This window comes from Macrobrachium rosenbergii, chromosome 34 (assembly GCF_040412425.1).
Source record: "Macrobrachium rosenbergii isolate ZJJX-2024 chromosome 34, ASM4041242v1, whole genome shotgun sequence".
Lineage (NCBI taxonomy): Eukaryota > Metazoa > Arthropoda > Malacostraca > Decapoda > Palaemonidae > Macrobrachium > Macrobrachium rosenbergii.
The window spans coordinates 2,173,986-2,201,549 of NC_089774.1; the positions used below are offsets into that span (position 1 = coordinate 2,173,986).

At 36.8% G+C, this 27,564-nt stretch overlaps 1 protein-coding gene across 1 annotated transcript in view; it reads right to left on the minus strand.

The window, feature by feature from the left end:
* The window catches only part of Syn2 (Syntrophin-like 2), a 484,285-nt gene that overhangs the window by 324,895 nt on the left and 131,826 nt on the right, over positions 1–27,564 (minus strand). Inside the window, 1 exon segment of the mRNA XM_067133611.1 lies at positions 14,103–14,177. Within this exon segment, the coding sequence (XP_066989712.1) occupies positions 14,103–14,177 (75 nt within the window).

Genomic DNA, 27,564 nt, shown 5'->3' on the forward strand with positions numbered 1-27,564 from the left:
GACAATTCTGCCAAAACTCTACATGATTTTTCTTTAATTTTAAAGTTATTTGTAGAAACAATTCAACCTTATGAAGTTAAGTCGTTGGGAAATTTGAAAGTAATTCGTACAAAAGTGCAATTCGTACTAAAGTTTTAAAAGTAATCCGTACAAAAGTTTTAAAAATAACTCGTACAAAAATTTTAAAAGTAATTCGTACAAAAGTTTTATAAATAATTCGTACAAAATTTTTAAAGGTAATTCGTACAAAAGTTTTAAAAGTAATTTCAAAAGTAATAAAATTTTTAAAAGTAATTCGTACAAGAGTATGAATGTGGAGTTTTCAGAACTACTTCAGCAAATCTCTCAATCTCAATCTTAGCTGAAAATCACTTAATGCACACTCAGAATTTATGAATGACCCACAAAATCTGGCTAAGTCGCATTATAAAATGCATTTTTAACCCTTTTAAAAATAAGTAAACCTTCATTTAAATATTCATGTGGTCCTTTGCCAACACATGTATGGCCCAAATGTAAGTATTCATGTGACCTTGTAAATTAACAACATAACACTATGTTACAGTAGGTAACCATGTAAGATAGTTATAAACCTAAATATTAATCTGACTTATAACCCTAGTTTAAATACCTATATAAAGCTAAGTTAATTATTTGCATATGCCCATGCTGGATAACCATATAACACCATTTTTATTCCAAGTATAGGCTTACGTTAAAATATCCATTAGATTCTACAGTACGACAAATACCGATAAGATCCTATATTAATAATGCCTATCCACAAGTAAAATGTCCACAGATTTCTGTTACAAGCTCAGATAACCACACGACAATATAAATACCCCATTTTCCCCTTTACCTTCTTTTACTTCTTCCTAACGAACACCATAATATTCTTTGGAAGCTTGAATTTCAAGTCAGTGGCCCCTGTGGTGGGCTTGTTCCACATGAATCGGTTTCATCTTCTGAATAATAATAATAATAATAATAATAATAATAATAATAATAATAATAATAATAATAATAATAATAATAATAATAGCATCAAAACATAGACGAGACAGGATACAAATACCTGGGAACAAAAGGAGAGGATATAAAACACCAAGAGATGAAGGACACGATCTGGAAAGAATATATGCAGAGACTTAAGGCAATACTCAAAGTCAAAACTCAACGCCTGAAACATGACGAAAGCCATAAACACAGGGGAAGCACCAGTAATCAGATACAGTGCAGGAGTAGTGGAGTGGACGAAGGCTGAACTCCAGAAAACTAGAAAACACATGACAATACACAAAGCACTACACCCAAGAGCAAATACAGACAGACTATACATAACACGAAAGGAAGGGGGGAGAGGGCTACTAAGCACAGAGGACTGCGTCAACATCGAGAGCAGAGCACTGGGGCAATATCTGAAAACCAGTGAAGACAGTGGCTAAGGAGTGCATGGGAAGAAGGAGTGATAAAAGTAAATGAAGACCCAGAAATAGATAGAGACAGGAGAATGAAAAACAGAACAGAGGAATGGCACAACAAACCAATGCACAGACAGTACATGAGACAGACAAAAGAACTGGCCAGCGATGAAACATGGCAATGGCTACAGAGGGGAGAACTCAAGAAGGAAACAAAGGAATGCTAACAGTGGCACAAGATCGGGCCCTAAGAACCAGATAATGTCCAAAGAACAACAGATGGAAATAACATCTCACCCATATGCAGGAAGTGCAATATGAAAGACGACACCATAAACCACATAGCAAGCGAATGTCCGGTGCTTGCACTGAACCAGTACAAAAAGAGGCATGATTCAGTAGCAAAAGCCCTCCACTGGCGCCTGCGCAAGAAACACCAGCTAGCTTGCAGTAATAAGTGGTACGAACACCAACCTGATCAAGTGATGGAAAACGATCAGGCAAAGATCCTCTGGGACTCTGGTATCAGAACAGATAGGGTGGTAAGTGCCAATATAAAAGACGTGATGTTGATTGACAAAATCAAGAAGAAAGTATCACTCATTGATGTGGCAATACCATGGGACACCAGAGTAGATAAGAAAGAAACATAAAAAATTGATAAGTATCAAGACCGGAAAATCGAAATAAGAAGGATATGGAATATGCCAGTGGAAACTGTACTCATAATCATAGGAACACTAGGCACGATCCCAAGATCCCTGAAAAGGAATCTGGAAGAACTAGATGCTGAAGTAGCTCCAGGACTCATGCAGAAAAGTGTGCTACCAGAAACAGCGCACATAGTGAGAAAAGTAATGACTCCTAAGGAGGCAGGATGCAACCCGAAACCTCACAATATAAAAACCACCCAGTCGAATAGGATGACTGTGATAGGAAAAAAAAAAATAATAATAATAATAATAATAAAACAAAGTTATGTTAACTTGCGTCACTATGTTAAATATCCACGTGACAATGTGTTACGTGCCCACATGAGATTGGGTTAAGCAACAAAATGACCAAATGTTAATACCAATATGACCAAATGTTAAATATCAATATGCTTATGTTAAATATCGTACGATAATATTTTTAATTCTTGAAAAAGTTTATGTTAAATAACAACTTGTCTTCACAGTAGCTATAATTCTGACTATGATAACTGTTCAGTTCCTTATATCTTTTGCTCCTGTGACCTTGTGTGAATGCTTAATGTTCAGTATCTATATGTCCTCATGTTAAATACCCATCAGACACAATGAAAATATTTGAACATCCTATGTAAGTACTCTATATGAACCTATGTCAAGCACCAATACGACCGTATATAAATATTCATATGACTCTATTTCAAGCATTACTATGATCCTATGTTAAAACAAAAATAGATTGTTTTGGTCATTTATAAAAGGTTACATAAACTAACCATGCATCAATAATTTAAACACCCATATGAACTAATGTTCAATTGAGATGGATATCTATATATCTGAAACATGCCTCTTTTGCAAAGAGCCTCTCACTCCAATGCTAAATACCCAGATGAGCCCAAGTTAGGCCCCAAAGCCACTCCCAACAAGGACAAAGGCGATCTGGACCCCACCACCACCACCACCAATGACGAGGGACACAAAAGCATATTGATGACGGTGGCGGGGGCTTGGTCCCCATCTGATAATGAGCTCATGAGGCCACAACATACTGTACATCCCACTCAGTAGGTAAGAGAAACGAGAGAGCCATCCGCAGTGCGGGGATTCTTTCTTGTTACGAGAATGTCTGACGAGTCCGCACCAGTCTGCACGTCGCCACTCTTCCAGGCCAGGCCCAGACATAAACACATCCAGTACAGACACGGCTCGATGCCTTTTGTAGCTCGCATACTTCGGGGGACATTCGCGCCCCGCTGCGTTTTTGCAGGCGAGCCGTCCCCCCCTCCCACCCCGCCTCGACGCCATGCAGACATTCGACGTTCCACAGGGGGCTGGAATGGCGTTAAGGGGAATTTTCCGACTGGGTTCGCTTGATTATGACTTTTCACTTGCAGGGGGACATTACTTGAGTCTCTGAAGGTTAAGGTTACGTGGTACAGGGAAACTTAGTTTGTAAGAAACTCTAAGTAAAGTGCGCATAACATTTTACTGTGTACATTTCTTGGGGTTTTCGGGAAATAATCATTTAGACTCCAAAGCTGTGCTTCGCCAGCAAGCAAACTCTCATCTCTCTCTCTCACACACACACACACACACACACACACACACACACACATACACACATATATATATATATATATATGTATGTGTCACATATATGTGTATGACACATACATATGTGTGTGTGTGTGTGTGTGTGTGTGTGTGTTTGCTGACGAAGCACAGCTTTGGAATCTTTATGTTTATTTCCTGAAAACCCCAAGGAATGTACACAGTAAAATGTCATGCACTTTACTTAGAGTTTTATTACAAAGTTTATAATATATTTATACACTATGTGTGCATGTATAAGTTTGTATATATATATATATATATATATATATATATATATATATATATATATATATATATATATATATATGAAGAGTTTCTTCAGGAAGAGTTTAAAATATTTTTAACACATATCAGAAAAATTAAAATACCCCAAACATTTTGTTGAATGTGCTTTGCAAAAGGCACAGAAAACATTTTATTCAGTAACTACCAGAACAGTTTTTAACCATCAAAATGTACGTATTTTACCATATAGTGATCTCCTACGTAGGGTTCCAAATTTTTGCAAGAATTTTAATATTAATGTTTTTAAATTTTCAAATATCTTGAAAACATATTAATAAGGAATTCTCCCAGAGTTTCTCGACGCTACATTTACAGGGTTCCTTGCACGAATTGCAAGTGTTTTTATATAGAACAATCTGGGAAGGGACTGGAGACAAGAATTAAATACAGATATAGTGTGAGAACGGGACAAATGTCGAATGCTTTATTTTTACACATTTATAATTTTAATTATATGATTCACTGGGAGGGGAATAAGTTGTTTTATATTGTAACAATATAACTCGTAGAAATGTTATTGAATCTGCTTTTTACTAAATATCACGGTGATTTACTGAATGCAAGTCAAGTTATGTACAAACTAGACGCATTTGTTGTTAGAGATTTGTAAGATTACCTGTTGAGCTGATCTATACCTGCTGTACTAGTTTTAACCGGATCTTGGATGTTTGTTTCCATTTATTCAGCTTTTATGTTTGCTTCGTTGCATACTCTCGGTGTTTTTAGCACTGTACCTCGAAAATGTGTTGAGGTAACACGAAAGCGCTTGGTACTCCTTTCGTTTTTCCCGTGGCCTTGGCTGAATATATTGTCACGCGCTATTTAGTGACATATAAGCATATATATATATATATATATATATATATATATATATATATATATATATATATATATATATATATATATATATATATATATATATATATGATGCGTGGCCCAATGGTTGTCGACCCACCAATGATAGATCACAGGTGGATCCAACAAAGAGGGGATGTTTTTAGAGCGTATCCTGAAAAACCCACCGAACCACAGTTGGCATATTGCTGTGAGTTTGCTACCTATTGGTTAGTCGACTCTGTCAGCTTGCAGCCATGATACAGAAGGGCATGGGGCTAGCAACTTCATCCTAAGGGAAGACATTAGTGAAACTATAATAATCATGAAGCTACAAATGTCGCTTAATATCAATTCACGCTACCTCGGGAATATCCCCGATGGGGAATTATCACCGAAGGGGAATTTATAAGTGATAAATGGATTGGTACTACCGGGTCTCGATCCCTCGACACAGACACTTATCCAGCGACTCCAGTCGACGGTCTACCGACTGAGCGAGACCCGGCAGTACCAATCCATTTATCACTTATAAATTTCCTTTCAGTGATAATTCCCCATCGGGGATAACCCCGAGGTTGAGTGAATTTGATATTAAGCGGCATTTGTAGCTTCATGATTGTATATAAATCACAGTGTGATAAAAATTTCAGTATTTCATATATATATATATCTATATATATATATATATATATATATATATATATATATATATATATATATATATATATATATGTATACAGTATATATATGTACATACATATATAAATAGTTATATACATATATATATATATATATATATATATATATATATATATATATATATATATATATATATCAAAAGAACAATAAATTTAACGAGAATGTATTCACTAAAAATAAACTTGACAAACTGAATAAACTGAACATATAACCCTGTGAAATAACCTAAAATAGACCGCCAGTTTAAAGCAAGACCCGAGTGCCGTTATCTGGAGAAACTAGGACCACTTCCTCTTAATAGAATCTTAATAACTGCAGACAGCATAAATCACTTGGTCTTAGTGTGCGTGTATTACTTTCATTTTCACTTTCGATAAGACTGCGGAATTAGATTCTTTGGCGACTTAAACCTCTGTAGAGGCGAGAAACGGTATGAATACTAATGAGGAATTACCTTCATCTTTTTAAATATTTATGTATGTATCGATCAAATGTCATGAAAGCAGTTGTGCTACGAATTAATATTTAAGAATTTTGTAGTTTTGTAATATACTTCCAATCACTGAAGGTAACTGAAAGACTAGCATTAAAAAATTACAATCATTTCTTATTCATATTTCTCTACATTTGTTATTATTTTCTTTAGTGTTTCGCTTCCACAGAAGTTTAACGTTGCCAATGAGTCTAACTCTTTAGTCTCGCTGAAACTGAAAATGAAAGTAATTCAGGCACACGAAGGCCAAGTGATTTATGTCCTCTGCAGTTATTAAGATTCTTCTGATAACAGCACCCAGTCCTTGCTTAAAACTAGCAGACCATTTCAGCTCATTTCATAAGGTTATATTTTCGGTTTATTCATTGTTAGCGAATATATTCTTATTAATTCTATTGTTCACTTCATTATTTTATCTTGAATATTTCTATCGTGTCTCATTCCCCGTCATTTCAATGCCAGTGTCGTCAGATGACAACAAGGCTCCTTAAGTCTTCTATGAATAATCTTCACCCTCACCCAAGGTCAAAGGTCAGAGTAACAGATGGGAGACACTGGACTTGAAAAGTATCCCAGTCAGGAGGGTACCCACCAAATATGAAGGTCATACTTCATAGTCTTCAAAAGATTAGGGGAACGCCAACAGTTTTCACTACACGTCCACTGACGCAGGTAGCTGAAGACAGAAATCTGGGAAAGGTCCTGAGACGCCTTGACAGAAGAACGCCACAGCCAGTGGGTATAATGGGAGTAAGGACGCCTAGATGGCCTAGTTGAAACTGACAGTTTTTAAGATGCAACGAGAAGGTATGACTTTGGAGAGAAAATTCCGCAATCATACTCAAGTCAGAATTTCTTGGCCATCAGTGTCAAGTTTCCAAGACATGTTTACCTTTGAGGCAATTGTCTCTGCAAACAGGTCTACGATCAATTTTCTCATTCAAGAGCTCTCTCTATTTTTTTCATGGGATAAAACACATAAGCCAAATTCATTATTCTGTCTCCATAAAATTACAGTGTATCAAACATCAGATTATATACATGTACATTCTATTTACATTTTTTAAAAACTCAATATAGTGGAAGAAATCAAAAGCGCCATTCAGTCTAATAATCATATCGACTATGCAACTAGAATACACACACACACACACACACACACACACACACACACACATATATATATATATATATATATATATTATATATATATATATATATATATATATATATATATATATATATATATATATATATATATATATATATATATATATATATATATATATATATATATATATAGACATCAAAGCACGAGGACCAAAAAGCCAGTAACGACTTAAGGATGCGTAAATATCTGTGGGAATAAGATAAGGAAAACTGGAAAATTTCAAAAGCCGCACAACGACAGCGGTCCCTCATCACAAAATCAGCCATTTTGGAAATGTTTTCAAGCTAAGTCGCTGCCTTTTTCCAAACAGAATGGTGTATCCACTAATGATGAAACACAAAAATGAGGCAGAAACTGACAAAGGACCTGTGGTAGGTGTAGGCACTGGGTAAGTGTGACTGATCCACCATCCAAGGGGCCACATAAGCCAGCCACACTTATCTGTCGAGAACTCAACTGTTCCCTAGACTGTCCTGGAAAATCCCCAGTGTCTGACACTGTTCTGGAAATTACTGAAATGCCTTTGGACAATCCTGAAAATTGTTGTTAAGCAGAGATTATTTTGGGAAGTCCTCGGCATCCAACACTGTTCTGGAAATGATTGAACTGCCTATGATAGTATCTTGAAAACTGCTGTTACACTGAGGCTGTCCAAGAAAGTCCTCAGTATGTGACACTGTTCTGGAAATTATCCAGATGCTCAAGATACAACTTGAGATTGCTCTTACACTGAGGCTGTCCTGGTAAATCTGCATCATCTGACACTATTCTGGATTTTGCTCAACTTCTTATGAGACCGTCCTGAAAACTGCTCAGCTATTTTTAGACTGTCCTGGATTGGTCAGCTTCTCAAAGACTGTCCTGGATATTACTCAACTGCCTATAAGACAACACTGAAAACTGTTAACCTACATCTAAGACGATCTTGAAAACTGCTTATCTACTTTGAGACTTCTGGAAATTGACCAGCTACTTCCGAGACTGTCCTATCAGCTTGTCCAACTGCCTCTGTGGCTGTCTCGGAAGGACTTGGCTTCCTTTGAGACTATTCTTAGATCAGCTCAACTTCCTTCCAGACGGTAAAAGAAATTGCTTACCCACCTCCAAGACCGCTTTGTATGGTTGCTCAAAAACTGCCCTGATATTGCTCACCTGATTAAAACTGTCTCTGAAACTGTTCAGCTGCCTTTGAGAATGCCTGGGGAACTGCTTCTCTAACTGTTTTGGATATTGCTCAGCAGCCTCAATTATTGTCCTGATCTTACTGCCTATAAGACCGTTCCCAGGAAATGCTAATCTTATTTTGAGTGTATCTAAGTATCACTGATACTTAGATCACTCAAAATCAGATTAGCATTTTCTGGGAACGGTATCATTGACTGAGACTTTCCAGAAACTGCATCAGCCATTTGAATTTCTCTGCCTAATATACCTACTATATTCAGAGGTCTACCTATCGCTCTTTATACTGTCTCTGGTCTCGTGTGAGATTCTCAACGATTAAAAGCAAGACATATCTTATTATGCACGTTTCCACTGCTTTGTAGTTTGTTGAGTAAGGAGCTGAATACTGAAAACACTGAGCATACTCTCAGGTTTGACGTGTCTGCTTTGGGTCTCCTGTTTAATTTTTCTGATTTAGTTATTTTCTAGGTGGCTCTCATTACAAGAATCTTTTTCATTACGAGAATCGTGTACACAACTAGGCTCTCCACTTACTGCAACTCTTAACAAGAGCTATTGTGGTCCAGATTCAGTTAGCATGAAACATGCAAGTGTTGAGAACAGACGAGCCTAGCAACAATCACATATGTACCCTATTACCCTTCTACTATATTCATGCAGAGTTTGGTTTGGTCACCATCTGGATGGATGACTGCCAACGAATGCCATTATCATATATGCTACATCGCAGTTCAGTATATCAGAAAAGTTTAGTGACGCCGGGTCCCGTCAGTACTAGGATGACCATCAATGACGACGGTTGCACTAAATCCCCAATGACCCTTTGCACAAGACTGGTTGTGGGGTTAACAACCTCATCCCAAATCAATACTTCAAAACTTACAAGAGACGTTAACAGTCTCGTGTACGCGGCAGTGAGTCACGATGCGGTCTGACAATACTGATCACTTTCAATTTTCACTGGCACAAAATGTAAGTTTTCATATTTTCGATAAAATTTGACTGATCAGTTTGGGAGTCACCAGTTCCCCCTGATCTACTCTGCTTTGAAAACCAGTTGGTCAATTTACACAAACTGAATCTAAGGGACTATTCTCATGTGTGAAAATAAACAAGTAAAAAATACGCCGCAGTTTCTTCGGCGCAATCGAGTCTTCTGTAAAGCATATAATCAAGGCCATCGAATATAGATCTATCTTTCGGCGTCCTCGATATAATGCTATATAAGCCATGACCCATGAAACTTTAAACACGGGCCGGTGGTGGCCTGTCCTATATCGTTGCCAGATGCACGATTATGGCTAACTTTAACCTTAAATGAAATAAAAACTACTGAGGCTAGAAGGCTGCAATTTAGTATGTTTGATGATTGGAAGGTGGATGATCAACGTACCAATTTGCAGCCCTCTAGCCTCAGTAGTTTTTAAGATCTGAGGGCGGACGGACAGACAAAGCTGGCACAATATTTTATTTTACAGAAAACTAAAATTGGGTTGACTTCAAAAAGAATTGTTTTCTGGTTTCAATTCCCTTTTTCAAAATGGCACCACCAAGTTCCGAAATGTTTCAGTTTAGAAAAATGAAATATTTTCCTTGTGTTTTTAGACATCATGGTCTGCTTGCTTGGAGGGATTAATTTGGCTATGTAACCATTACACCCTTCACACTATGCAAAAATGAAAAAAAAAAAAATATACATTCAAACCATTCTGTTTACAAAATCGGTCAGTTTTCTGTTTTTGAACAAATATCTGATGAACGGAATAATCTGAATTTATTTACGTTGCTATTAATACATGTTTCTGTTACTGATTGTTGATCCACCTTCTTTTTATGAGTTATTTATTTTCATGTTTCCCCATTTATGGCATTTTAAAATATAGGAGCCAATTAACGGTCTTTTTTATCTTGACGAATAAGAATAATAAATAAATACATAATAATAATAATAATAATAATAATAATAATAATAATAATAATAATAATAATAATAATAATAATAAAAACAAAACTAACTTCTTCACTGGGAGCTGAACCACTAAGTGGTGGGAAAGAATAAAATCAATGTGTCTCGCCGTTCAACTGGTTAAATGATTGACAGAGGGTTGACTTCGAGGTAAATCTTCTGACATATTTAATACAAATAATAATTTAAGTCTAATAATAATAATAATAATAAAAATAATAATAATAATAAAATAAAATAATAATAATAAACATTTTAAGCATTAAATAGAAAAAACCAAAGTATATTCTACTACTTAGAATGACTAAATACATTAAATATTGTAACATATCTACACAAATAATTTTAGTCTTCAGCTTAAAATAATAATATTATATAATTATAAATAAAATGATCACTGTCATCATTATAGAAACAGCCGAAGATATTCTCTGCAATAACTAAATACATTTCGTTCCTAATTCAAATTACATACATACATACATATACATAGTGTATATATATACATATATAAATATATTTAACTTTTGAAGGGAGTTGTAACAGAAGGATATACAGTCTTCCACTTCACCACTAAGTCTGCAGGGGTGAGGTTAGAAGCCACTTTCCTTTGATTTGATTTTTTTTTTTCTTCACCCCAGCAGATGGTGGTACCCATTTAGGGTTGGGTGGGCTAGTGGGCGGTATCCCGGGAGCTATCCACGGACCTAGCAAACGTAAAAAGACTGCTACACCCCTCAGCCACGGCACCCAATTCGGACTAAGGGACATCATTAATATAAAAGAACTCACTTGGATGCCAACACCAGATGAACTGAGGATATAAATTCAAAACATGAGGTCGACTGTAGATTTCTCTATAAAAGATGCTTCAGGTCGACTAAAATGTCTGAAGACATCAAATCATTTGCTAAGACGCTGAACAACAAGATCCAGATGGCTTTCATCTTGGAAAATATCCACCTAACAGAAATTCCAATTAGCTTATGCATTTTTTTATACTGACGCATGTGGAATATTCACAGCAATTGTATCTCCATCTACACAATTATATCAAATACCTACCGTAGCCATTTTCAACCATTAACTTGAGAAAAGCTTTTCTGGCCAGCATCAAAAGTATGAAGAATCTAGTGACCTAAAAATTATTATATAATTATCATTGTGGATGAAGGGGAACTCTGTGAAGATGGCAAACTCTCCTGAAAAATGTTTTCATCAAACTTTTCAAAATAACTGCAAACACAACATAGGACAAACAAGATGAATTCATTCAAATGGGAAAAATTCCTCTGCAATGTACTTACAATGCTTCTTCAAAGAAAGTTGCATCAATATACAGTAGGTTAAACCACTTGCACCACTTAGTAAATTATTATAAAAATTAACTGTAACTGTCAATAAATTTACGGACAAACGATCAGTGTGAAAAACTCCAACAACAAACGATTCCTTCAAAGAAAATAGTATCAATGTCCTGTAAGATGAATCATTCAATACATTAAATTAAAACTATCAGTAAGATAACTATACTGGAATCTCATCTCGGACCAGCAACCAGGCTAAAGAAGCTTTTACTCGCCTAAGATGGAAGCAACTTACTTCTGGGCAGTCCACCAAGTAGAGAAAGACAGGTTAAAACTGGTCTCAGTTGGTCAGTGACTTTCACATAAGTACTAAAATACTCCTAGGTAGAGACAAAATAGAAATGACAGATCTTATAACATCTAATGAGGAATCCTTACTTCCAACAACTTTATGCTGTACCATCTAGGTAGAAGCAGAACTACAATATTGTAATGCTTTGGGGTACGCCTCTACTTTCTAGATTGCTGCCAACTTCTACAGGTTAGTGTGGCAAACTGACCAATCCAGAGGCCCAGATTTTATACCTGCCTTCAGCCCAATGGTGACTCATTGCGGTACAGCAACTGCACAAGCACTTAAGAGGGAAAAAACCAGCAAATATATTATGAGCATGAATGAATAAAAGGTTCACCTGACGATAAGTACAGCCGGAGGAATTCCAAACGTTCTTTTACTTACAAAATAGTGGGAAACTTCTTCGAAAATCCTGACGCATCTAAATTTTCTGGCTTCGACAAAATTTAGCCGAACACTTAATACTAAAATACATGCTGGGTGCAAAAAGGGTATAGATATATAGAGATTTCTGGCGTTCAGTCCAAAATGCAAGAGAAATGCGAGCTGTCATAGGGTTGCGCATCTAGTGACTACGTTTTATATGACAGTTTGTAAAGTATCTGTGATACTTTTCAAGTCTTCTTGGTTACGTATTATGCGGGTTCCAGTTAAAATTTGGGAGTTGGCTGTTATGGGTGTTCACATGGGACCATTTTTAATGTGCAATCTAAATGGGAATGGGCTCAAACTAACGGTCATACAATAGTTTTGGGAGCTGAAATATTTTCTGGTGCAATCTACCTTGCAGAGAAGGGGTAAATACTTGTCACGGGTATTCACTGGGGACTTATTCAATGTGCAGTTCAACAAGGACTGACCTAAGTTTATCAGGTATGTACAGGTTGCAGGTCTGAAGAGGACTTTTCAAATGTGCAGTCTAATTGAGGATGACCTAAATTTAAAGGTTATGTAATGGTTGCGGGTACTGGAGAGGACTTTTCCCAAGTGCAGGCTAACTGGGTATGTGCTATGTTTGAGGGCAATTGTTACAGGTACTGAAGGGAGATATTTGTTCATATTTGCAACCTACCTGGGGAGGAGTTAATTCTTAGGGGCATATGATGGTTAATAGTATTCAAGAATACTTTTTCAACATACAATTTCATTGGACACCAACTATGTTTGAGCATATTGAAAGGGGGACATTCTTTCATGTGCAATCTAACTATGGAAGAGTTCATTTCAGGGGTATACATCAACAGCTGTAGGTAGGGAAGATTTACTTATGTAAGTTAACTGGGAATCAACTAAATTAGAGGGCAATCGTTACAGTAGAGAAGAAAGGCATCTGAACTCAAGTGCAATGTACCAGGGGAATTGTTCATTTCTTAAGGGGTATATACCTGCTACGTGCACTGAAGGGTATTATTTCTCTCAATGTCCAATCTATTTGGGCATGGCCTATATTTAAGGGGACGAATTAATTGTCAAGGCTAGAACAACGTTTTGGGTATTAAGAGGATACTTCTCAAGGTGAAATCTACCTGGGTATGTGGGCAAGGGAGGCATTTGACCTCAAGTGCAGGCTACTTGGGAAGAGTTGAACCTTACGGGTATGTAACTGTTACTGGAGCTGAATGTGAAACCTGACTGTGGACGAACTAAGTTGGGACTGCGATGAGGGGGCTCCTAAAATTGGAAGTGCTTGCAGAAGGAAGACTGAGAAGGAGACAGATTGTTTAGAGATTCTGGAAGGATGAGAGAGAAGTCAGGGTGTTGGCAACCTTGTGAGGAGGGGACGGAGACTCAAAAACTGGGTGAGGTCTTGTTTGTGTGGGGACTCACGACTAAAGAAAACGGGCGAACACGAGCCACAAGGGAGGGAGGGAGGGATAATTTAGCAGGGGATTCTGAAGAAATGTTTTCTGACAGTCACTACGGACAAAGTGAGGAGGTTGTTCACTAGGAAATGTTTTCTCATTGTACTGCTTGTTAGTTTTCTGTGGCTTTTTAATGAGTCGAATCTACGTCTTCTAGGTTCAGAGATCTACTGAAACGTTTTTGTTATATATATTTTTTTGTCTCTCACCTTGCCTTTTGGGTTGACTACTACCAAGCTAGCGCTTGGCAAAGGCTTGTCTCCGGTAATGTTCAGCTTCTTTGGCTTGAAAAAAGAAAATGGTAGGATACAGGTTAGTATGGAGGGCATTCCTGCAGGAAAACTGCAATCCAATAAATAACACAAAATTGATACAGGTACCAAGCACTCATTTCTCCATCAATAAATCCAAGCACTGATTCATTTTTTCCTGAAATAAATTTAGGGTGAACTTTGGTGGGCAATCTGAAGGGAAACTTTAGGAAAAAAATAAAACAGAGAAACGGGGCAAAAGCGCATTTTTCACTTAATAAATTTCCTTTGTCATATTTTCCTACTGCCACTTAAAATGAAATATTAATCATCTGGTTAAAACTTTAATCCACAAATTACTGAATTACGGATAATTATGCCAACGGCAAATATTTTCCATATCAAATCTAGGCACCCATTTTCCTTTACCATACCTACACTCATTTTCTTTGTCAAACCAGACACTCATTTACCTATATCAAACCTACACCCGTTTTCCTTTACCATACCTACACTAATTTTCTTTGTCAAACTAGACATCCATTTTCCTTTATCAAACCTACACTAATTTTCCTTTTTCAAACTAGATATCCATTTTCCTTTATCAAACTACACTCATTTTCCTTTACCAAACCTACACCCATTTTCCTTTGTCAAACTAGACATCCATTTTCCTTTATCAAACCTACACTCATTTTCCTTTACCAAACATACACTCATTTTCCTTTGTCAAACTAGACACCCATTTTCCTTTATCAAACCTACACTTAGTTTCCTTTACCAAACCTACACTCATTTTCCTTTGTCAAACTGGACACCCATTTTCCTTTATCAGACCTACACTCATTTTCCTTTATCAACTCTTCACGCACACTTTCTCGTAAGAAAGTTAAGCACTCATACTTCCATTAACGAATCTAAGCACCGCTTTTCCTGCAGTAAATCCAAGCGCGCATTCCAGCCTTTGATAAAGCTAGAGACAAATTTTCCCCTCCATAAAAGCAAGAATTCATTTCTTCCATTAATGGATCTAGATACTCCCAGCCATTCTAATAAATTCATACAATTTTCACTCAATGAATAAAGACCCTCATTTTTCCCTAATAAATCGAAATTATTTATTTTAACCTTAGTAAGTCCAAGAAATACATTTTTTCTTACACAAACTCAATCAGTCTTTGTTTCCTTAATGAACTTGGGTATACACAATTTCCATCAAAATCTGGACATCCACATTATTATCCCTTGAGGCATCCAAGTGCTCATTTTAATATAATATAAATCCAAACTCATCTTCCACCGAGAAAAAGAAGCACCGAATTTTTCACTAACAGAACCAGGCAATCATTTTTCCCTCATAAATCCACATGCAATCAATTACCTGAATAAATCCTCGGATTATATTCTTCCACAAATAAATCCAAGCACTTCCTCTTCGCCTACTAAATCAAGGCTGTTACTTATTGCATTTTTTTGTAAATCGAAGCGCACGTTTTCTTAATGACTCGGAACATTTTTCTTAGTTATTTTCGTACAGATGTGAAATTTTATAGGGTCAAAATTTTAACCTAAAATCAAAACGAAAATTAAATACAACAAAAATCATTCTTCGTCAGTAAAACAAGCAAAAGATTCTAACTCCTTCCCTTAAATGTAAATCTTTTTTGTGTGTCTTTTCTATTTACACTTGATAAATACAATCGAAAACTTCCAGCGTTGAAATTCAATAAAAAAAAATAAGTACACCATGAAATCATAATTAACTTTTAATTGAAATCCAGAAATAATCATACCAAGAACTACTAATTTTGTTTTTACATAAATCGAAAAATAATAATCCGATTTATTTCGAAAAATAATAATCCGATTTATTTTCTCGCGCTGAAATTCAATAAAAAAACAAATAAGTATGCCATGACCATAAGTAACTTTTGATTGAAATCCAGAAATAATCACACCAAGAACTGCTTTTTTTTTACATAAATCCAAAAATAACAATCCCAATTATTTTTCCACTACATGAATCTACGAACAGTATGCCTCTCATTACAAGTCTATTGCTCTCCCTGACTTTAAAAAATCATAAAATACTATACTTTTTATTTCTTTTCTTGAATGTAACTCCAAAAGAGTATATAAACCATTCACAATGTTTAAAAGTGGCATAAATCCAGGAACTGTGAATGATACAGTTTTTTTCTTTGGTATATTTCCATACCATATACACTGTACCGTGCACTATTTCTTCCCCTTGCATAACTTCAGCTACAATATCTAAATGTTATTTTTTTTTCCAATATATAAATCCAGTAGTAATATGCTAAGTATTGCCCCTTTACTTTAATAGGAACATCAGATATATATCTACATAATTTATCGTCTTGACTATAAATTTAAATATGGTAGACCACGTATTACTAATTTAGTATATATCCAGAAATATTACTTTTCTTCCTGGATATAAACACAGAAATATTATACCAGCCACCAAGCGATGGGTTCCGAGTTTCATTTTGGACTTCAGTGATGTTACCAGTGAATTAGAGAAGGCCAAATCTCCACTAAAATTCGCAGCAGACGACATTCTCAAGCTATGCAAAAAAATACGTCCTCAGAGCAAGTTTTCTGGCATCAATTGGCATCTTGCAGCCGAATCTCACACCAAGTGCCAATACTGGCTACGATCAAATGCCTTGACGATTACAGGCGACTCCAAATTCGCGGTACCACAGAAGGAGTTTGTTCTAACATGGACAAAAGTATAGAACATTTTTATAAACAAACAGAGTGACAATGTTACAAGAAAACGGGAAAATTTCACATCAATAGAGGAAAATTTTGAAACGATAGGAAAACAATTTTACACAAATACAAGAAAAGTTTTGCATCAACACTGGAAAAATTTTAACCAATATAGGAAAAAATTTTGAAGTAACGGAAAACCAGTTTTACATCAATAAGGGAATAACTCTGAACCAACACAGAGACACCTTGTAACAATATATGAAAATGTTTGCACCAATTCAGGGCAAATATCCAAACAATGCAGAAACAAATTTACATTAATGAAGGAAAACATGACAACAAAATATGACATATTTTGTAACAAAGAAACAATGTTACTCCAATACAGAACCAATATTGCACGTTTTCTTGAAAAGAATTCACAAAAAAAAAAAAAAAAAAAATAGCGACTGGAGTATCACCCCAATGTCAGCATCTCATAATGCTGACGGGAGTCTGCCTGACACCCCTTCAATGGTACAAGACTTGCGTTGACAAGGCAAGTGTGACACACATACAAACACACACTGCAGTACAGATAAACTAAAGAACAACGAGGGAAAAAGATACAGCTCCCCAACTCTGTCATTAGGGGACAAATAAGATGGACGGAGAAAACGAGACTTGAATACAATGGGAAATGACAAACCTTCCTCTGAAAGCATGGGAAAACGTAAGCAGGAATTGAATTCCAATGCATGGAACCAAGATACTTCAAGATGCCACATAACTTGCTTCTGGTAGCGCATAAAATGGCAATGAATAATAATGATGTTAAGATACAATTCATTATTCTTTTGTGTAGTGTAAATAAGAGATTTATCATGCATAATGTAAGACACAATCTATGAGATATGATGCCTTTAAACGATCCTGAAAAAAACATTCATTACAATGAATGTTTTCATTTATTAACCCAAAAGTCCAAACAAAAAAATATTTCGAATTATACAGATGCCAAAACGTATTTATGAGTGAAAAAATATTTGTAGGCTTAACCCAAAACGAAAATAAACACATCAAATATATCTGTTCAGAATAAAATGATCATATTGATTTAACACAATCACAAAAATTACAATGATTACATTTACTAATACCCGAACATTCTTCGAAATATACAAATACCATATTTTATTTATAAGTGGAAAAAAAATTTTATACATTACCCAAAAACAAGAAGAAATACATCACCAATTATATTCGTAAAAAATCTCATGATCATATTTGGCAAACATAATCATAAAAATTCAAATGTATGAATTTACGAATACCCAAAAAAATATTTCGAAATAATAAGAAAACCAAATTGTACTGATGGGCAGAAAAAACTCTTCGTAACCCAAAACAAGGAAAAACACATTACCAAATTCATTTGTAAAGAATCTTTCATTATTATATTCATTAAACACAATCATAAAAACCAAATGTTTACATAAATAAAAACCAGAGCAAAATCAACAAAGAATAACACATAATATCCTAATACTCGATGAGAAAAAACTTAGCTTAACGAAGGTAATTACCACAAATTACAATTTATATAATTACAACTTACATTTACTTACCTAGATAAAAGATAAAAAAAAATTTGACTCATATAATATTATAAAAAAATACTCAGAGATTTCAATGCAAATCTAATCATTATATTTAACGACAAATATAACAAATAACAGAAAATAACACTGAATTTATCAGAGCATTTGGTGAAGAGAATTAAGTGACTGATTCATATTGGCGTCACGATGGAATAAAAATCGACCGTTTATATATAATATAACACCATGCTATAACCAAAAAAAACTTCGCCCCCCCCCGCTTGATCTTACCAGCTAACACGATCAGAAATCAAACCACAAATAATAATAATAATAAGATACAATTAATAACTCTTCTGCATAATGTAAATAACAGATTTAACAAGCATAATGTCAGGCAAAATCTATGAGATATGATGCCCTTAAAGGCAGGTTATAAAAAATAAAAAAATTACCCCGTCAGACCAAAACAAGTTCTAAAGGTGGGTACACACGTGCGAACCGAACCTTGTATTGTAACCGATTCTTGTAACAAAAACGCAAGTGTGGACGGTTCCTCGAACCCGAACCCGCGAGGTTCGAGGCTCCGTTCGCCCTCCGTCCCGGCAATTGTCGGTTTTTGGGCCCCGAATCAAAGGGAGGTCTCTTTGCACGTTACGCAGTGTGTGGACGGGACCTGTATTTTCACGCGTAACAACAGAGGTTGCTGAACTTGTTGACACCGACTATGAACAAGGCCGTCCATAGTAGAGTCCCTTGTTTTGGTCAGTCTCAGGCCCTTGGTGTAAGTACGTATATGTCTACCATGGCTGATTGGAGTGAGGAAGAGGTCCTTCTTGGAATCTCATGTCAGCGAGTAATTCCCGACCACTGTATTCTACCCTTCTAGTATATAACCTTGATTGCCATCATCTTTTATTTCGCTTCATCTTCGTTAAATAATGTATGTATATAAATATATATAGGCGGCAGCTGCTACCTGCATGGTGGCCATCGTGGGTAAACAACCCGGACAGAGACAGACTGATGATCGATCGCAGTGGATTGCAATGAAGTTATATACGTGCTTAACGTGGTAACGGTTCGTCCTCAACATTTTGACACCTTGTAACCGTATATGCGTAACTCAGTTACACATACAAGGTTCGACTCTCATGTGTGTACCCACCTTAATAAAACAAAACTGGTATTGAAACTAACATAAGTTATTAATAAAACAAAACTGACCTCTGAAACCACAACAAGTTACAAATAGAGACCCCTTTAAAATAAATCGAGTTATGAATAACACATAAAAGATCCATTCAAACTGGAACAAGTCACGAATAAAACGAAAAAGGACCTTTTCCAACTAAAACTAACGATAAACCCAAAATAACCCTTCAACCCAAAGCAGGTTGCAAATAAAACAAAAATCAATTTTCAAAACAAAACAGGTTATAAATAAACCAAAAATTACCTCTTCAAAGTGAAACATAAATAAACCAAAAAATGACCTCTTCAAACTGAAAGACATTATAAATAAACCAAAAGTGATCTCTTCACACTGAAACACATAAATAAACCAAAAAATGACCTTTTCAAACTGAAACACATTATAAATAAACCAAAAAATAACCTCTTCAAACTGAAACACATAAATAAACCAAAAATGACCTCTTCAAACTGAAACATTATAAATAAACCACAAGTGATCTCTTCAAACTGAAACACATACATAAACCAAAAATGACATTTTCAAACTGAAACACATTATAAATAAATCAAAAATGACCTCTTCAAACTGAAACACATTATAAATAAACCAAAAATTACCTGTTCGAACAGAAACACATCATAAATAAACCAAAAATGATCTCTTCAAACTGAAACACATTATAAATAAACCAAAAATGGTCTCTTCAAACTGAAACACATTATAAATAAACCAAAAATGATCTCTTCAAACTGAAACACATTATAAATAAACCAAAAATGGTCTCTTCAAACTGAAAACACATAAATAAACCAAAAATGATCTCTTCAAACTGAAACACATTATAAATAAACCAAAAATGATCTCTTCACACTGAAACACATTATAAATAAACCAAAAATGACCTTTTCAAACTGAAACACATTATAAATGACCTCTTCAAACTGAAACACATTATAAATAAACCAAAAATGATCTTTCAAACTGAAATACATTATAAATAAACCAAAAATGACCTCTTCAAACTGAAACACATTATAAATAAACCAAAAATGACCTCTTCAAACTGAAACACATTATAAATAAACCAAAAATGACCTCTTCAAACTGAGACACATTATAAATGACCTCTTCAAACTGAAACACATTATAAATAAACCAAAAATGACCTTTTCAAACTGAAAAACATTATAAATAAACCAAAAATTACCTTTTCAAACTGAAACACATTATAAACACACTAAAAATGACCTCTTCAAACTGAAACACATTATAAATAAACCAAAAATGGTCTCTTCAAACTGAAAACACATAAATAAACCAAAAATGATCTTTTCAAACAGAAAAACATTATAAATAAACCAAAAATGACCTCTTCAAACTGAAACACATTATAAATAAACCAAAAATGACCTCTTCAAACTGAAACACATTATAAATGACCTCTTCAAACTGAAACATTATAAATAAACCAAAAATGACCTTTTCAAACTGAAAAACATTATAAATAAACCAAAAATGACCTTTTCAAAGTGAAACATTATAAATAAACCAAAAATTACCTCTTCAAACTGAAACACATTATAAATAAGCCAAAATGACCCATTCAAGCCAAAATGGGGTATAAATAAACCCAAAAATGACCCCTTCAACCTAAATACAAAAACATACAGCGTCTTTTATTTTATGCATGATCATACTGAATGGTTCTTTTCTGACCTCTAAATGCAAGGCTGTCTGCAGGCGACGTCCGACCGCCACGAGCAGCCTTTTAGCCACACGAGATGACTGCAGTGTACTATTACACTAATGGACATACACTCGCACTCCTTTCTTATGTGGTCGTGCGCATATATATATACATATGTATATTATATAAATTATATATATACAGTACATATATATACTGTATATAATACATAGATAGATAGATAGATAGACAGTTAGATAGACAGAAAAATCCATACGTTCATATGAAATTTGTCTTCCCTCTGAAACATAACATCCTCACTGACTGTAAGAGCCATAAAAAGAAAATTAACAAGGAAATGCTTATTAGAAAAGAAAAAAATAGTTTTGATGAGAGAGAGAGAGAGAGAGAGAGAGAGAGAGAGAGAGAGAGAGAGAGAGAGAGAGAGAGAGAGAGAGAGAGAGAGAGAGGTGGGGGTGGGGGAGATTTTCCAGCCAGAAAATCCCAAAACGGATGACCATTCCAGACCTCATCTTTAAACCGTAAATCATTTCCTGTATTGATTTTTCTTCTGAGATAGGGCCACTCCTTCTCTTACCAAAGTTTCCCCTGAAGAAGGATCCCTCCATGGGAAGATGGGGGATAAGTACCCCTATCCCGAAGAGTGGACTCCTTGATGGGGAAATGGAGGCTGTGTCCACAAAGAAAAGGGAACACTGTCAGGGAAAGGGAGGGGAATTTTCCCTTCTCGATTTTAGGTCCATATTTTATTTATTTATCTTACACCCTCTCCTCTTACATTTGGCCCACCATTCTATGGAAGCCTGGTCCATATGAATTTTATATAGCTCCAGATAATAATAATAATAATAATAATAATAATAATAATAATAATAATAATAATAATAATAATAATATCACTCGGATTGCTTGAACTGACGAACAGTACAATCTTCAGTTCAGCGTCTCAAAATAAGAGCCCAACCCTTGAAGCAAGTCGCTGGCACCTGTCAGGTCGATAAATTCTCCAATAACCCATAATCAAACGTTCCGGGAATATCCCGCATTTTTCACTAACAATACTAATTCAAGAAGCTTATAAAACACAGTGCACCAGTCGTTGGTAAACTCTTATTTGACTTTTGACCTCTAAGCGTGACACTGACCTTGACCTCACCCGTCACATCAGATTCATCAGTGGAGTAATAATTCCAATATATATTTAAATTCTTATGAAGTTTTCAACAATTTTAATCTTTGCAGACGGGCAGATTAATTACTACGTGTCCCTGGATGATTCATCAGGTCAGGACAGGTCTTACTGACGTCTCTGGGAGGTTCACCTGGTAAGAACAGTCAATTACTCGAAGTTCCTGAAAGATTCAACAGGGTCAGGACATGTCAATTACTAGATGCCCCTGGAAGGTTCACCAAGGCCAGGACAGGTCAATTACCAGATGTCCCTGGAAGGTTCACCGGGGTCAGGACAGGTCAATTACTAGACGTCGCTGGAAGGTTCACTGGGGTCAGGACAGGTTAATTATTAGACGCCCCTGGAAGCTTCACAAGGGTCAGGACAGGTCAATTATTAAGACATCCCTGAATGCTTCAACAGAGTCAGGACTGGTCTATTACTAGACGTCCCTTGAGGGTTAAATGGGGCCAGAGCAGGTCAATCACTAACTTCCCTGGAAGGTTCACAGGGGTTAGGACAGATCAATTACTAGATGTCCCTGGAAGCTCCACCAGGTTCAGGACAGGTCAGTTGTTAGATGTCCCTGGAAGGTTCACGAGAGTCCAGATGTCTCTGGAAGGTTCATCGGGGTCAGGAAAAAATCAATTGCTAGACGTCACTGGAAGGTTCATAGGGGTCAGAACAGACTAATCAGTTGACATCCCTAGAAGGCTTACAGAGGTCAAATCAGGTCAGTTACTAGACTTTCCAGGAAGTTCACCATGATCCGGACAGGTCAGTTACTAGATGTCCCTGGAAGGTTCAACAAGGTCAGGAAACGGTCAATTACTAGAGCCATCTGGAAAGTTCATAGGGGTCAGGACAGGTCAATTACTACATGTTCCTGGAAGGTTCATAGGGGTCAGAACAGATCAATCACTTGACGTCCCTTGAAAATTCACGGAGGTCAAGATAGGTTAATTACTAGACTTCCTAAGAAGGTTGATATGGGTCAGGGCTGGTCAATTACTAGACGTCCCTGGAAGGTCACCAGGGTTGGAAAAGGTTGCTAGGTGTCTCTGGAAGGTTCGTTGGGGTAAGGAAGACGTCAAACACTAAATGTCCCTGGAAGGTTTCCAGGGGCCAGGAGAGGTCAATTACTTTACATTTATGGACGTTTCACAGGGGTCAGGACAGGTCAATTACGCTACATCCCTGGATGGTTCACCAGGGTCAGGGCTGGTCATTTACTATACGTCCCTGCAAGCTTCACAGGGGTCAGGACAGGTAAGTTACTCTACATCCCTGAAAGGTTCACAGCGGTCAGGACAGGTCAATTATTCAACGTTCCTGGAAGGTTCACCAGGGTCAGGACTGGTTAATTACTCGATGGCCCTGGAGGGTTCATCAGGGTTAGAAAAGGTTGCCAGGTGTCTCTGGAAGATTCATAGGGGTCAGGAAAAGGTCAGTAACTAAACGTCCCCGGAAGGCTTCCACGGCTCAGGATAGATCAATTACTCATCATCCCTGGAAGGTTCATCAGGGTCAGAACTGATCAATTAGTTTACATCGTTGGATGGTTCACCTGGGTCAGGACAGGTCAAGCACTAGATATCCCCTGAGTGTTCGCAGAGGTCAGGGTAGGTTAGTTACTACACGGTCCTGGAAGGTTCACCCGTGAGAGGACAGGTCAATTACTACATGTCCCTAGAGTGTTCGCAGGTGTCAGGACGGATCAGTTACTGCACGTTCCTGGAAGGTTCACCGGGGTCATGGAAAGTGTAAGACTACTGAAGAACGACAAAGAATAGAAATGCCAATACAAGGTGGCACGTGGGCCAAACGCAGACTTTGCAAACCTTGACGCATTGTCTGACAATGTTAATTGACTGGTGTTGCATTACCATTCACCAGGTAATCGATGAAGCCTTCTAGGCTCACCAACTGCTGAGGGAATCCATCTCTTTATTCCCGTGAATCTTCGCGTGTCATATTTCACATGAAAGATGATGAATGATTCCAGTCTTCCTCAAGTTACTGAAATAGAAAATGCCAATGGGACGTGCATCCAAATGCACTTTTCTACCCCAGGACTGAAGAAAAATTAAAAGAAGGACTAAGGCCTGGGTCCAATTAAGCAAAATTAAGAAACAGGAACAACAGAAGCAAGGAAATGCGTAATTGTTAGAAGATTGCCAACGTCGACAAGGAAAATGTGGGAAGAGGTCGCTCGATGAGTGTCACAAGACCGTAATTACCATAGGATTCCCTACTCCCATTCCTAGGAATCTTCACCCGTTGGTTTCGCATCAACAACAATAATATCATAAAGGATTGTCTACAAACTGCACAAGCAGAGCAAGTGTCCGAAGAGATAAAAACCCGCATTCTAATTCACGGGTCTTTTTCCAATACCTACCCTAAAATCAGAATGGTCAAAAAGGCCTCCAATATTTCCCACTCACTAAGGAGCTAGCCTTCATAGTCGACTCGGGAATCGTGCCCGAGGGCGACCCATCTCCTCGTCTTCAAAAAAAAATTCTATTCGTATCTCTCCCACGATCGAATCGATTGTTGCCACTAACAAGGCACACCTTTGGTCAAATTTTCGTCAAAATCCATAAATAATATTTGACGTAACCCCGCTACCAAAAAAAAAGAGACCTAGTTCACACAAAGAACTTCGTAAATCCTCCCTCACTCCACCTCCATTTCTCCCTCAATTCTGGATCAGCCTTGAAAGTCACCCACCCACCCACCATCCTCCCTCACTTTCCTGAAGTCGCCCCTCGAAGTCGCCAAATAAAATCCGCACGAGGACATCCTCCATTCTTCCTCCCGCGCTCCTGAGGTAACCGTTCGAACACGTTCCATTTCCGCAGACACGCTCGGCCGAGACAGGCGGCGCCTTCCGAGGGGGTCCTCGACTGGGTCTCCAGTGGGGCTCCATCAGCCTTAGCCAATATCCTCAATTATACAAATCAAGACTCAAGAGCCCCCGTCCAATTAAGTCCAGATCGACCGATCTCGGAATCCATACAAGTCATCCGGCAGCAGCTGAATGGAATCTACGGCAGGGTGGGGGAGGATTTGTAGGATTGGGAAAGGGGGAGGGACGGGATTGGGTGTTAGGGGTTGGGGCTGGAGGCGGGGGAGAGATGGGGTTCGGGGCTGGGGGTGTCCTCGACCCTTGGATAAACTCCGTTTTATCAAACTGTATGGTACTATTTATGTATGAAATGAAGGCATACACACCTTGACAATATTATTATTATTATTATTATATTATTATTATTATTATTATTATTATTATTATTATTATTATTATTATTATTATTATTATTACTTAAAGCGACACTGACAACAATATCAGAGTAATTACTAGTAACAGATGGACAGCCAAGCTTGGATATCAGCATTATTACCATCACTGGCGAATATCTGAAAAAGATTCTCTCTCTCTCTTTATTATGTATACTTACACAAAGTATATAAAATCATCAGGAAAAATTTTACGATATAAAGATGCACGAGTAAAAACCCAGAAACCAAACTAAAAAGTACTAATACATAAACCTAATATTGCAGTTAAACAGCATAAGAAATAACAAAATTAATTCTGCCAAGAGAGCTTAATCATTCAAGCTGGTCCCAAACTCTGACAAAAGAGGTAATATCCTCTTTTTGGTAAAGAAGTAAATAAATAAACGAAGAGAGACAGAGAGAAACCTTACCCTTCGAAAGCACCGTCCTGAATGATTGATCTCATTCTATAAAATGACGTCACATCAGCCAATGGACATCTCCGCCAGAAATACCTTATTCGCCTAGACGTGGTGAAATGTCAAGAGGAACAAATCGTTGACATTAACGAGGACGGGAATGCAAGGAAGGATTGACGGGACGATGAATGGTCTGAATCAAAAGGGGAATTGAATTACTTCAAAATTACCTCCTTTGAAAACATGGCACAGGAGTAGCATTGAACTGAACATAAAATTTAGGCCAAAGGCCAAGCACTGGAACCTATGAGGTCATTCACCGCTGGAAAGGAAATTGAGAGGAGGCAGGTCTCAAAGGTATAACAGGAGGAAAACCTCAAAGCAGTTGCACTATGAATCAATTGTTAGAGAGGGTGGAAAGTAAGATGGAAGAAAGAGAATATGAAATGAGGTACAGTTAAATGGAACGAAAGGGGTTGCAGCTAGGGGCCTAAGGAAGGCACTGTGCAAAGAACCTTAAGTAATGCCTACAGTGCACCGTATGAGGTGCACTGATGGCACTAACCCCCTACAAGGAATACGGAGTAGAAGGAAGCGACAGAGCCGCCTTTAAACCAAGGAGGGTTGTATGAATCCCGAAAAGCATAAGCAGGTAGAAAGTTCCAAAGTTTGGCAGTAAGGTGGAAGAAAAATGTGGTACTTAGGCTTCCTTACTGTTCTGATTATTCCCCATAATTTTCCTCGGACGTAGAATTTTGGGAACGAACAGCCCTGTCCCAAATCCCACTACAAAAAAAGTCTCTTCCTTCAAAAAATTATTTACCTACAAAAATTATTCCGCTCCCAAACATGTTTACTCCCAAAATTATTTGTCCCCCAAAAGTCGTTTGTTCCTAATACAGTTTTACTCCAGATGATTCCTTATTGCAATCAAAATTTTTTAATCAAGAAATCTTTTTACCCCCACCATTTGTCTTTACTCGAAAAATTTTTTCATTCCCTCTAAAAATCTTAAACTCAAAATAAATGTGTACTCAAACAAGTCTTAACTCAAAAAAATTTTTTTTACTTCCAAAAAACTTTTACAATCATGTCCAGCAAAAACCTTGAATATAATGCTTTCAATTTGTAACTCCAACAAAGCGAATATGTTTTTGTTCAAGTTCGTTTGTTTCTTTGTTATCAAAATTATACAGATAGTCCTGTTTTGATTTTTATTAAACTTTGATCCAAGGTGAGCCGTGTGACAGCCACCAAGTGATCAGTTTTGAAAACAACGAAAAAGTAAAAAAAAAAAAAAAAAAGGACGTTTTG